This window comes from Aythya fuligula, chromosome 1 (assembly GCF_009819795.1).
Source record: "Aythya fuligula isolate bAytFul2 chromosome 1, bAytFul2.pri, whole genome shotgun sequence".
NCBI lineage: Eukaryota > Metazoa > Chordata > Aves > Anseriformes > Anatidae > Aythya > Aythya fuligula.
In genome coordinates this window covers 177,554,005-177,566,735 of record NC_045559.1, presented here as the reverse complement: position 1 = coordinate 177,566,735, position 12,731 = coordinate 177,554,005, and the positions used below count along the sequence as shown (strand labels likewise).

Below are 12,731 nucleotides of genomic sequence, written 5' to 3'. Positions count from 1 at the left end.
TCTGACTTTCTGATAAAGCCATCCTTAAACATGCCAAAATAAATGCTAGGTAGACTACATGAAATCATATCTCCCTACTGGATTAGATCAGTAGTAACATGATTGAAAGTACTGTCTGTAGGGGGAACATACAGCAAGTGTGTTGGAGAAGTATGTGTTGTGCTTGGAATACAATTATAAAGTAATAAAGCAAGAGTACATAAGCTACGAGAATTTGCAAAGTCAATTTCTGTCATTCTTTTCTTTTTAATATCCTCGTTTCTACTGTTTGCCATGTTGCAACATATAAAGAAATGCCTTTTAATGATGAGGGACAGGAAGCCCATTTCATATCTTTTATTTATAGATAGTCTGAAGTGAAAGGCAGAATGAAACCAAAATGAATTCACGGGTGACAGCTGCAGATGCTGTCTTAAAGGATTCAGAAATGGCATTGAGGTTAAAAAATGTGCATAATCTAAGATACTGAAAAGATATAAACAAAAAGCAAGGAAGAGATTGAACCAGCTTGGCAACTGTTTACAACACTATCCTGGTGTGTTTTCCACTTCCCATGTTCTTATACACAACACACACTCAGCTGTATGCCATGAAAACATCTCTCTGGAGGGGCTGCAACAGAACCCTCACGTTATTGACCTAGGCACTTATTTTGTCATTTTTGACTGAAAAGACATACAAAATAATAATTATATCTTGATGTCATGGAGATGTGGGGAAGGCAAGGAAACTCATGAGTGGGCTGTGAGCTGGATCCTTCTGAACGTCACTGTGAGACGGGAACAAACTGAACAGGGGTTATCTAAGAGATTTGGATAGGAAATAAAAATCTCAGCATCAGTGCTGAGATAGGCAGGTTTTATACTGCCAAGAGAGAAATAGCTAAAAACAACTGCAGATACCATGCAAAATGAGATGTGTTGAAGGACAGCTGACTATATATATGAGAGAGAAAATAGCCTGGCTAAAGTTTGGATCAAATAACAAACTAACTGGACAATATCTTGCTAATGAGACTAGGACATTAAGAAAATAACAAAATACACACAGATACAGATGGAAGAAATGACCTGGGGAGTGTTTTAGAAATGCTAGTGAAGAAACATCAGTTTGCTTAAGGGCTGTTGAACCTGGCTTGCGAAAGAAAAACCGAGAGAAGAAGGTTTAAATAGCTCAGACACAAACTATTTGTATGAGATATACCAATGTACGGGGACAGGATAGGAAAGGCAGTCTGGAATGCAGCATGGGTAGCCAAGGTCCAAGGTCCAACAGCTGCATTACAAATGGATCTATCAGCTCTGCTGGAGAAGAGTAAAAAGTAATGGGAGGACAAAGCTGGCGTTATTGTGCATCGCTAGAACGAGGGATTATAAATAGAAAAGAATTATTGTCACATCAACAAAGTAACAGATAATCAGACTGCAAAATGTTATGGGCAAAAATAGTTGCTTCTAATAAAGTACATGCTAGAAGGCTAAAAAGAGGGAGAGTGCTTTGCAGAGGACATTTTTTGGCATCTGATGGGCATGCTTAATTGCAAGTTAAAAAATATTAACAGCAGGAAGTGAGAAGAATTTGGGATAGGAACAGGATAAAAGTACTTCCAAATACTTTTTATTTATTTATTTATTTTGTGATCTCCCAATGGAGGTGTCACGACAAAAACTACTTAAACTAGAAAGGTCTTGGTGGATGAGTGAAAGTAGTGCTAACAGAAATACTTGTTTTGAGTATTTCAGCATTATCAGAGTCTCTGGATTGACGTTTTAGAGTTCAAGACCTTCAAGTCCAGCAGAGACGCGGGTAGGTCCCTGAAACACTGGGGCACGAACACACCAGAGTCACATGTAGATGCTCCCCTCCTGGCCGAGCTGGAGAAGGGCCTGAAGAGACAGGCCAGTTGGGATGCCCTGCTCCTCCAGCAGGTCCCTCCAGAAGAAGATGCCTACACCAAGGGCATCTAAAGTTTGGGCTTCACCGTGCCCAAACCCCGCAGCCCCTTCAGGGGTGCAAAATGGCAGCCACCACCATGGAGCACCTTCTCCCTGCGGCTCTGCTGGCTAGCTGCCTCAAGCACGTTTGAGCTCTCCCTATATTCAAAGTATAGGGGAAGCTGAGGAGGTTCCTAAAAGGTTTTCTCCTCAAAATACAGGGAAGCTGAGGAGGATTGTAAGAGGCTTTCTCCTCAAAGTAGAGGGAAGCTGGGGAGGTTTGTAACAGGTTTTCTCCTCAACAGGGCAGCAGAGGAGGTTCCTAAGAGGTTTTCTCCTCAGCTCTAGAATCGAAACTAAACAGCGACGAAGGATGGAGGAGATTCCTCCCTGCGGAGCCCACCGCCCCGAGGCCATGACAGGGACAGCCCCTGCCAGCACCATGGCGGGCGGCCGCCATGGCGGGCCCCGCAGGCGGGGCTGAGGGGAGGTGGTGCCCGCCCGGTGCCGCCTCTTCCCCCGCTCGTTCCGCAGCCGGGCCCCACCGCTCCTCCGAGGTAAGGGAGCGGGGTGGAGGGGTGCAGGCAGCCGGGCTGGGGGCTAGAGGCTCGGGGTGAGCAGCACGGCTTGGCCGGGGGCTCCCCGCTTCCCCCTGTGGGCTGGCGGCGGGCACGGGTGGGCCTTCAGGCCCGGGCTGAGGGGCGGGAGGGTGGAAAGGGAGGTGAAGGAGAGCGCTTAAATACAGCGGCTGTGGGGAAATTCCGCCCAGAAATTAAAATCCGAGCCCCTAAGCGGCCCAAGCTGCTAGGGCGGCCTCCTCTGTGGGGACCCTGCCCGACACCAGCCCCTCGGGGTGGTAAAGGAGCGTAAACAAGCCCCAAGGGGCGGCTTTCTGCCCCTCACGCACCACAGGATTGCACCAGGGAGAGGGACAGGGCGGTTTTTATTTTGGACAATTACCTGGTTTGACATTGGGATTGGTTTGTGGCACTGCCGACCCTTTACCCCTTTAGCAACCAGCTGCCTGGCCATGAAACTCACAATGTCTACTTTTGTGGCCACTTCTGTTCTCCCCCAGGCTTTCGGAGCAACGCAGTTTAATTAAAGATGATCGCAGCCCTCAGTGCTGTGATAATTACAATTAGCGGCTGGGTACTGACACCCAGCAAAGCAAAGGCAGGGCAGGTTTTCTCCTGCATGTTCATCAGGCGGGTAGCAGGCCACTCAGCGTGTGTGGCTCCAGGCTAACCACAACACGCCGTGGTTTCTATTTCTTGTTTCATAGTAGCGTTGGTATGCAAAGAGAAAGCTAAAATTACTGCAGAGGTAAAGGAATCGAGGATGCAGCTCTGTAAGAAAGCAGGGAAGTTTGGAGAGTGCTGTGCTCAAGAGTTCAACTCTCCCTCTCCACTCTTCCCCGTCTTCTGTATTTCCAAGCCCTGAATTTAACTTTTATTCTGTGTTCTGACTTCATCCTTGTTAGCTACTATGGAGCTCTCCTGCAAGACAGCAATAAAACTGATGGTAATGTAGGGCAGCAAAAAGTTAATGGAAGATCAGAAAGTGTTTGCAAGAGTGTTCTGACAGACTGTGGTATTAAAAATGATTAAAGTTGTATTCATCTTTTCTGTTCCTGTAACTTACTCGTGGAGTGTTTTATTTTCGAGTTTAACTTGCTCTTCTGTTTTTAACAGACCATGGCTCTGAAACAGGTTTCTAGCAATAAATGCTTTGAGGGTTTCCAGAAGGTGTTTGAACATGACAGGTAAACACTACAAAAACAATCTGAATGTTTATTTTGGGGCAGTGAATTCTTGGTATCATTTATGTCAGTATTCTTAGCCTGCAGGAAAATGTTTTTCTCACTGTTATCCATATTTCAGTGAGGAATGTTGCCTTCTACTGTTTTGGCTGTGTTCTTATATTTCTATGTTAATGTTTAACATGTTCAGTATGCTTAGTGCTGCAGACCTGAGATGGGAAGCCAGCATTTTCACCTTTAAAGACGAGGGCCCCATTACTTTGGGTTTTCCTGCTTGTAGTACAAAGTCAGTCTGTACAAAGTTCAGTTCACTCTACTGTATATTTTGATTTTATGTACTCTGACAAAATGTCATGATTAGAGAGAGACAATAGATGTGCTCCAGTTGTCTGATGAAGGTGAACAGGGAGGAATTCGTTTTTAGATTTCTAATCCAAATGAAAAGTCATTATTCTTAGTGGACATTCAGTCTGCAGATTTAGCACACTGAAGACACTTCTCTCTTGGTGGAGCATGCTGTGTAGCATGTTCTGTAACTCGTGGTATGTTCTTCAGTAAAAGTTACTTTCCAGTGTAATATGCAAGGCTCAAGTTAAATATTTCTGGGGTTCAAAATTCTATTATCAAGCTGTTCTGTGTTAGCAACACTGCAAAATATGGCTTATTTGTAAGCCTGTGGTTTTGATGCCTTCCAAACAAGGTGGGAAGGTTAACTGTTGCCAATTCAAGTGGCTACGGCTGGGTTTTAAATTGAATTTCACTTAATTTAACATGTTAGTTGTTATAATTCACTGAGTAAACCTGTTTTTGAATGAAATGCATTGATTCTGCTTTCTTTTTTTTAATGCTATGGAACTTGTTAATTAAGTAGCGCTGATAACAAGGAGTGTTTTATTGATACAGTACAGAGCTAAAATGCAAAATGAAATTTGGAATCTACTTGCCTCCAAAAGCAGAAACTGGGAAGTGTCCTGTGCTGTATTGGCTCTCAGGTAAGTAACGTGAATTTTAGGAATTTAAAAAGAGAGTCTTAAGGCTACTGTGGCCTGCATGTTCATGGAAATAGAATAGATAGATTATTTTTCAAAACCTTTTCTGTCAGAAAGGTTTTGGAAACAGCAACGCTGTGGACAGTATGTAATGGACCATATTTTTCTTTCTTCTAGGGTTAACTTGTACAGAACAGAACTTTATAACGAAAGCTGGTTTTCAGCAAGCTGCAGCTGAACATGGCCTTATTGTAGTTGCACCAGACACCAGCCCACGTAAGTTTTAACAGAAAATATGACTGAAGATACTTCAGTTGTTATAGTGAAGTACACTGTCTTTATTCTCCAAGAATGGAGTGCTGCAGTTCGCTACAAAGTGTATTGCCCACCTGAGTCAGAATTTGACCTTGCCTCTATGTCGTTTGCTGGATTATATCATCTGTATTCTTAATAACAGGCTAGTAAAGGTCTGGCATTTGAAACTCTTTTATTGTTTCGGTTACTACAGCTAGAACAAAGGGGCCATTGAATTCAGTGTGAATGAGGAGAGGGAAAAAAGGGAAAACAAGAAGCGTGTTACCAGAAATGCTTGCACTTTATGGCTTGCTGAGGCTTAGAAAAAGCTCTTGAGAACCCTGTTGTCAGAAAGCTATAATGTTTACTTTTGATTCTATACAGTCTCCTGAAGCCTATTAAATCCATGTCTCCGGAGTGTTGTGGTACTTAAAGTTTAAAGCAAACCACAACGCTTTCCCCTTGCAAGTGCAATAGAGTTTCTTTAATACTGTTTTAAGATGATGCCTTGTTATTTTGCAAGGCTGAGCTTCTGTGTGATAGGAGAAACCTGAAAATGGTGGATCTACAGGAAATACAGTAACTTTGGGGGATTCAGTGTACAACGTTCAGTATTTGCTGGGTTCTGCTGAAGTCTCATCAGTGCTGCTGTGTGAGGACAGTGCCACCTTTGTACATTTCCTAAGCTTTAGCACATCAGATCTGAATGCAGGTAATAGGGGAATGAAGTAATGTTCTTTCCAGAGGACGGTTCTCATGCCTAGGCTTTGAAGTTGTGTTAGGTCAAAAAAAAATCTTTTAGTATGAAAAATTGACACACCTGTAGTTACAGCTTCTCTGTCAGGCTCTGGTAGAATTTAGCTTTCCTCCTTTGTAGAGATTTGTTTTCCAGGTTTACTGAACAGTTGTGTGTTTTGTGTGTTTGTTTTCCTTTTCGAGTTACTTTTTCCAGAATTTCCCTTAAGTTTCTTTCTAAGAAAAATGTTGCCTTCATTGCCTGGTAGGATTTTCTGAGTCTTTGTTCATGTCTGAAGATAACAGAATTTTGTATCCAACATGTTGTGTAAGCACTCCCAACTCCCTCTGACTGCTGGACTCTTAAGTTACAAAACCAGTGAGTGCTCAAGGGCACATCACTGGAGCAAACTCAACTTTGATCCTTACAAAAATCTGATTTCATATTGTGAAAAAGGTAGCTCTGCACAAATCGTCAGGGATGGTCAAATTACACGTGGGCTAGAAAACCAATATAATTTTGGGTTGCTAAAACTAGGAACATTTTAGAAAAAGGAAGGCCATTATTTCCTATCAGAGCTTGAAAAATTACATTCTGTTCCGAAAAAGAAGCTTGTAAATCACAGGCTAATCAAAGGGAGAGGAAGAGATGGGTTGCATCGACTTTCAAGGAGATATTTGCAAATTTACTTTGGAAGTGTAGCCTTGGAAAAGAGGATACAACCCTGCAGTTATTCAGAGGAGAAATTACAGAAGTTTTATGGCGAGTTACAGGTGGGAGCAATGAAATGAACTGCGGAAAAAGTACAGTTACATACTTAAAAAAAGGCAGGGACAGTCAGTGCTGTGGAATCTGAAGAAGTGGAGCTGTACCAGATGCTGTTTGAAGCACATAAGCTACTCTGGTGACAGGTAGTTCTGTTTTTCTAAGGGAAACAAAATTTTCCACTGTTTCTGTTTTTCACAGTTTCCTGTACGTGACAGGATGAAGTCTAATAGCTGAGATAAACTGATCACACCAAGCAAAGATTAAAAATTTTTAAGAAGTCCCTGGGTAAATTGGAGGAAGCTTTACAGGCTTAGTGTAAGAGAGATTTGTGTGCTGTGCTTATTTATGAGGGGATACCGAAACAAGTTAGAGCTTTGCTACATCTGTTGGTAACGTCTAAGTGGTGTTTTGAAAGCCTTACTGAAATAACACTTGAAAACTTGGTATTAATGAAAGGAAATCTGAGCTGTGCTGCAGGTTGGAGGGCTAGAGACACGGGATTGAGAAACTAATGCCCAGAGTGTCTAACTTGCACAACAGTTTCTCTGGTTCTGAGCATCTAGTAGAGACAATGTGGTAACTACAGAACCAATTTTCATGGCAGGCGGCTGCAATATTGAAGGAGAAGAAGAAAGCTGGGATTTTGGCACTGGTGCTGGTTTTTATGTGGATGCCACCGAAGAACCTTGGAAAACAAACTATAGGATGTACTCCTACGTCAAGGATGAGGTAACTTTGTTGCTGGGTAAGCTGAAGAAGGATTGCTCTCTGTTCCAAGCACTTAAGCTTGTTTAAGGTGATCTTGATAGCCTATAAGTGACTGTTGTTTCCTGCTTTCCTCTTTTTATCTTTTAGTCTTTTTTTTTTTTCTTTAAATGGATTTATTATTTCTTTTCAATTCTTGATTATTTCAGTGACTGAATTTACCAAGTTTTCAGGCCCTTCCTTCCCAAACAGTTACTGTGGTAAAAGTGAAGAGGGAGAAAACAGCACAGAGGTGATAACACCTAACTGGGAGGAAGCAGGAACTCCTTGAGTCTGCTTTCCTGCCTGAGATGTCACAGGATTGGCGTGCGCTTCTAATCCTGATTTGTTAGTTGTGCAATCTCAGTTCTTATAAAATCTCTGCGCTGCTGATTCTGAAGCAACCCCCTGCATTTCACTGCACCGGTGCTTCAGTTGTGTTGCTCACTTGGACTTCTTCCACTGTCTGTCTTGGGGGGATGCCAATAATGGTGCAAATAATTTTTTTTTTTTTTTAAGACCAACTTGCCTTTCTGGTCATTTATGGGAGCACGTACATATATGTGGATCTACTAAAAGAAGACTGTGTTACTGGGCTATGATAAATTTCTGCAGAGATATTTTGAAATGCTTACTGTTAGATGAGATGTTTTCTTTGTTTTTTGCAGTCCTGTTCAAATTGCCTTCTGGTCATGATCACAAATGTCAGGCTAGAACCAAAGATGTGCCTTTGGTTTCATAGAACAGCTCGGATTGGAAGGGACCTTAAAGCCCACCCAGTTCCATCCCCCCTGCCATGGGCAGGGACACCTCCCACCAGCCCAGGTTGCCCAAAGCCCCATCCAGCCTGGCCTTGAGCACCTCCAGGGATGGGGCAGCCACAGCTTCTCTGGGCAGCCTGTGCCAGGGCCTCACCACCCTCTGAGGGAAGAATTTCCTCCTAACAGCTAATCTAAATCTCCCCTCTTGTAGGTTAAAAAAATTCCCCCTTGCCTGAGTAAAAAGGTGTTAGTTATTTGTATACTACTTTGTCTAAACGCACTAAAGTTGCTTTAATGTTTTTATTCCACTCTTCCTTTACAGTTGCCTAAACTAATCAATGCCAATTTCCCTACTGATCCTGAACGGATGTCTATTTTTGGGCATTCCATGGGAGGTCATGGAGCTCTTATTCTTGCTCTGAAGAATCCTGGAAAGTACAAAGTAAGATATAGTCCAGCGTATATGCAGAATACTAAGGCTTATACAGACTTCTATACAAGTGAAGAAAGAAAACCTGATACCAAGTTCTGTTACAGTGTTAAATACATGCATAGTTTTAGTTGTAGTAGTTCATTGATAACTTATTATTAGAATAAGGAAGATTGCCAGAAACACTACTCTGGAATGTGTGAGTATTTGACATTAGTGAAATTAAAAAAAAAAAAAAATTAAAAAAAATGCAAATTTTAAAAGCTAAGTTCAATTTCTTCTTGAAGATGAAGTTCTTCCAATTTAACTGTTAAATATAAATGGGCTCCTTTTAGGTCTGGGGTTAATACACGCTGGTAATATTGTCTAGAAATCGGATTGTGTCATTTGCTATACCTTCTAAAATCTTGTCTTGTTTGTTTTGGAGCTTTTATTACCGGCAAACCTATTTGCTGCCAGTATTTGTGTGTTTGCTTGAAACTTACTGCAGAGTCTATGAACTCCAGCTGACAGCAGCTTTAACTACAAGCACTGGGACTCCCCACAAAATACAATCTGGACCCCTTTCCCCTTTTTCTTTCTATCTGATGTTTGCATGTCAGCTTTCTTAAAGGTTGGGGTTTGGAGTGTTCAAGGTATCTAAAGGGGCATTCGTTTTCATTCCACTTGAACATAAGCATGCTGGAATGGGTGGATCAAACCAACATCTCCCAGCAAATATAGGAATGGGGCATCTAGCCCACCCTTTTGAAGCTTGGCTTGTGCAAAAAGGAAAGCAGGTCAGGGAGAACAAAAAAAAAAAAAAAAAGGGGGAAGTAGTACAATGGTTAGGACACCTAGCTCAGAGGGTTGGTGGCAGTCCTGGTTTCTGGCAGTAGCTTCAAACAGCTTTTGAAAAGGTTTTTGGTTTGCTTCTTGGTTATCAGAAATCACTTTTCTTAACTCGTGCGTTGTTTTATTTTGCACTTTTTTTCTCAACAGTCTGTGTCGGCTTTTGCTCCTATCTGCAACCCTATTCAGTGTCAGTGGGGGAAGAAAGCCCTTGGCGGATATCTGGGATCAGATGCAAGCAAATGGGAGGTAGGTGTTGGAACTCACAGGCCTTTAAAATGCATCAGTGAGTGATCTGTAAATGCAGCAGGAGGCTGGAACAAAATTCTGGGGTGCTCCTGAGCTGGTATTTCTCTTTTACTGCTCTCCAAAGCATGGATAAGCATTGCACACGTCTGGCGGGTCTGTCTTGCTATTTATTACCTGATGGTGCTTATAACAAATGTAATGAAATAGGAGGCTCTCATCAAATTGACTAAATTCTTCCTTGTTTTATGAAGATCTTAAAATGTGGGCTTAGAAGAAGTATGGGCAGTTTGAGACTTTCTGTAATGCATGGAAGCAGTGAGAATTTTAAAAGATTTAAAAGAAAAAAAGGTATTACTGAAATACCTTCAGTATTTTTAGTTGCAGCAGAAACTTTGTGCTGTATTCCTAGATTTAAGTTAGAAGGATCACTGTGACCCGGTATTCCAGTTTCCTTATATATAAACCCAAGCTGCAGATAAATCCCTTGTAAATTGGATTAAGGTATCTCTTGGGAAGATATTCAGGCCTGAAATAAATACTACAGGAATAAAGAGCACTAGCTGTTAATTAAATAGTTTATATATTTTAAAATTGACAATTAAACTTCCTCAAATTTAGCAGAATGGATTTATTTTGCTAGAAGTGTGTTTTCTAGCTCCTTAATTCACTTTGAAGCTCCTCTGCAAACCCAGTCCAGTGTATCAACAACAGGCATCAGGAATAGACTCAGGCATGCCTTTGACACAGATATGCAACCACTCATCTCTGTATTTCTGCCTAAAATCACTGTGTAGTATGTGCAAGGGTTGTTCTGTGCCATGGCCACAGCATTCAGGTGAGTCTATGTCTACAAGGAAAGCTTGTGATGTATGAATCCACCAGCTGGCTGCTTTTCACGTATGGAACAGAGATATTTGTATGCTTTTTTTCAGCATTGTTACTGATGTAAAAAACACTTGTTCTGGACTAGAGTGGTTGATTGAAACAAAACAAATGTTTTCTCCTTACTTTTTGCATACTCTATTTGCTAATTTCCTAACTTTGATTTATGCCCAAATTCCTCTTTTGTCATTAAGCAGAATTGTTCTTTTTTTTTTTTTTTTCCTTCCTCCAACCTCTAGTTATAGAGAAGTGCATGAGAGCTTGATCGTTCTTCCAAAGTTCAGCGTGATGTCCTGAATCTTTTCTTGCAGTCAGCAAACTTGACCCAGTCTAACACACAGAATTGAACGTTGTCTCTCTTTTATTTCTGCAGGCATATGATGCTACACAACTTGTGAAGTCCTATCCAGATTCTCGCCTGGACATCCTGATCGACCAAGGCAAAGACGACCAGTTCCTGTCAGCGGGCCAGCTCCTGCCGGACAACTTCATTGCCGCCTGCACCGAGAGGAAAATCCCAGTGGTCTTCAGGCTGCAGCAGGCAAGTCTGCACCAGCAGGCTTGGTGCTTGGTGATTTTTGGCTGTATGTAGCAGGTGGTCAAAGAAGTTAGGTTTTGCTGTACCTCGGCTGTCAAGGAGTGGGATATCCGTGAGGCCCAGCTGCGTTTTACCGCTAGGTGGGGTCAGGATTCTACTTTCAACGAACCGATCTGATCATCTTCAGCCAGTAGCAGGCTGAAGCAGCAGCACTTGTGATTTTTAACCGATATCACAGACACTGTACAAGCAACGTGAAAGTTGTGTTTTTGCAGGATTCCTTATCTGTGCTGTATCCTCATCGTGTTCAGTGCGGAGCTTTGTGGTTTAGCTTGCCTGTGTCTGTGGAAATCAGGAAAGTTGTGGAATTGCTTGAAATCTTAGATTCACTTTAAGACCTGGATAGCTTTTCCTGCAGTGCAGTGACCCAGAGTAGCACCACACTGAGGGCACTGGGGTCTTTGTAAGCAAGTGGCAACGTCAGGCCAGACCCAGTGAGGGCTTTATTATGTCCTCACTGATCTATCCCAAGGGCTTTTATACAGCCCTGTGCCACAAGATACAGTGAGTGCTGACAAACTGGAACAGTTCAGAGGTTTCTTTGTCATTTTAACATAGTGCTGGAGCATTAACTCAGACTTGGGCTGTGTTCTTATACCCTGTATTTTACCAGTAGGGCAATGCCAGTGAGGGGAGCTACTCTCAGATTGCATCCTGCCCTGCAGCTGACCCTTGCTGTTAACAATCTAATTCATTCCTTTGTTGTTCACCTTCTCATGCTCAGCCTGTTAGTTAGGTATGCTTAACAGTTTTTATATATAAGGCAGGTGTTTTTGATTTCTTAAAACAGATTAAAACCTGAGACATTAACTTCCCTAGAAGAGAGTGTAGCACGATTGCTTTATCACCAACTATGTATGTTTGCTGATCTCTTTTCTGCTGTTCTTTTCTAGGGTTACGATCACAGCTATTTTTTCATTTCTACGTTTATCAACGACCACATCAAGCACCATGCAAAATACCTTAATGCCTGATCTATGTGGATGGAAGTGTCATCTGCTGATGTGAATCCTGAGGTACAGGTGAACACAACAGAAATCATTTGCTGAAGCAGCATCTGTAAAACGGAGCTCTTCTGATTGTACTGATAATGCAATAAAGCCTCACTTGATTTGATGTGTGTGTTTTAGAGGAAGTATTTTGAATTTTCTTGCAAGCTTTGAAAACTCGCTCAGTACCATGTGTTCTAGGTCAATGTGAAAATCAGCAGGTGAGTTTCAGAATAGGAATGCGGGTATGTACTTGGGCCCTCATGGCTGTTTGTTGCACAAATATCCAAAGGCTATGAATAAAAGTCTGCCTCCTCAGCGTTCAGTTTGTCAGAGTGCTAAAGGAAGCACCACAACCAGTCAAGTTACTTAATCTGAAGCATTTGGTGTGTTTTTCCTTGGCCTCTTTCAGTATATTCCAAGGACAAGATCTGGTGGAGGATAGAGGAGGTTGCTGTGCACTGTGGTTTACTGTTCTGTGCGTTATTCATATCCAACCAATAATCTGAAGAGTATTTCATGGATGATACTCAAAGAAAAGACTTCTAAAAAGCAAGTGAAGGAAGCAGCCTGTATTAAAGGAGGTGTTTTTTCTCCACTTATCAGCTCTGCTCTTCCCATAGTCAAACTGAGCCCACTTGTAACGTGCAGAGGGGGAACGGCAGCCTTTGCTTCCCCAGGGAAGGGTGTGCTGTCTGGGTTTGCTTAGCTGCAATCCCAGGTTACTCTGAGACTTCTATTGTATTTGAGGGAAATGGTTGTGC

The 12,731-nt window shown here is 42.2% G+C and overlaps 1 protein-coding gene across 1 annotated transcript; it reads left to right on the top strand.

Moving 5' to 3' along the window:
* The first annotated feature begins 2,411 nt into the window (after positions 1 to 2,411).
* On the top strand, positions 2,412 to 12,094 carry ESD (esterase D). Its single transcript, XM_032207929.1, has 9 exons — positions 2,412 to 2,491; positions 3,629 to 3,699; positions 4,600 to 4,688; positions 4,863 to 4,961; positions 7,088 to 7,212; positions 8,311 to 8,430; positions 9,400 to 9,498; positions 10,754 to 10,921; positions 11,872 to 12,094. Exons 2-9 carry the CDS (start codon positions 3,632 to 3,634, stop codon positions 11,950 to 11,952), a joined length of 849 nt encoding a protein of 282 aa, XP_032063820.1. The 5' UTR covers positions 2,412 to 2,491; positions 3,629 to 3,631; the 3' UTR covers positions 11,953 to 12,094.
* The last annotated feature ends 637 nt before the right edge of the window (positions 12,095 to 12,731 follow it).

Bases quoted from the DNA above. Each gene is read 5' to 3' on its own strand.
- ESD (XM_032207929.1), top strand. From the start codon at position 3,632: ATGGCTCTGAAACAGGTTTCTAGCAATAAATGCTTTGAGGGTTTCCAG. The intron at 8,431-9,399 runs GTAAGATATAGT...TTTTCTCAACAG, and splicing joins AGAATCCTGGAAAGTACAAA to TCTGTGTCGGCTTTTGCTCC. The intron at 10,922-11,871 runs GCAAGTCTGCAC...GTTCTTTTCTAG, and splicing joins TGGTCTTCAGGCTGCAGCAG to GGTTACGATCACAGCTATTT.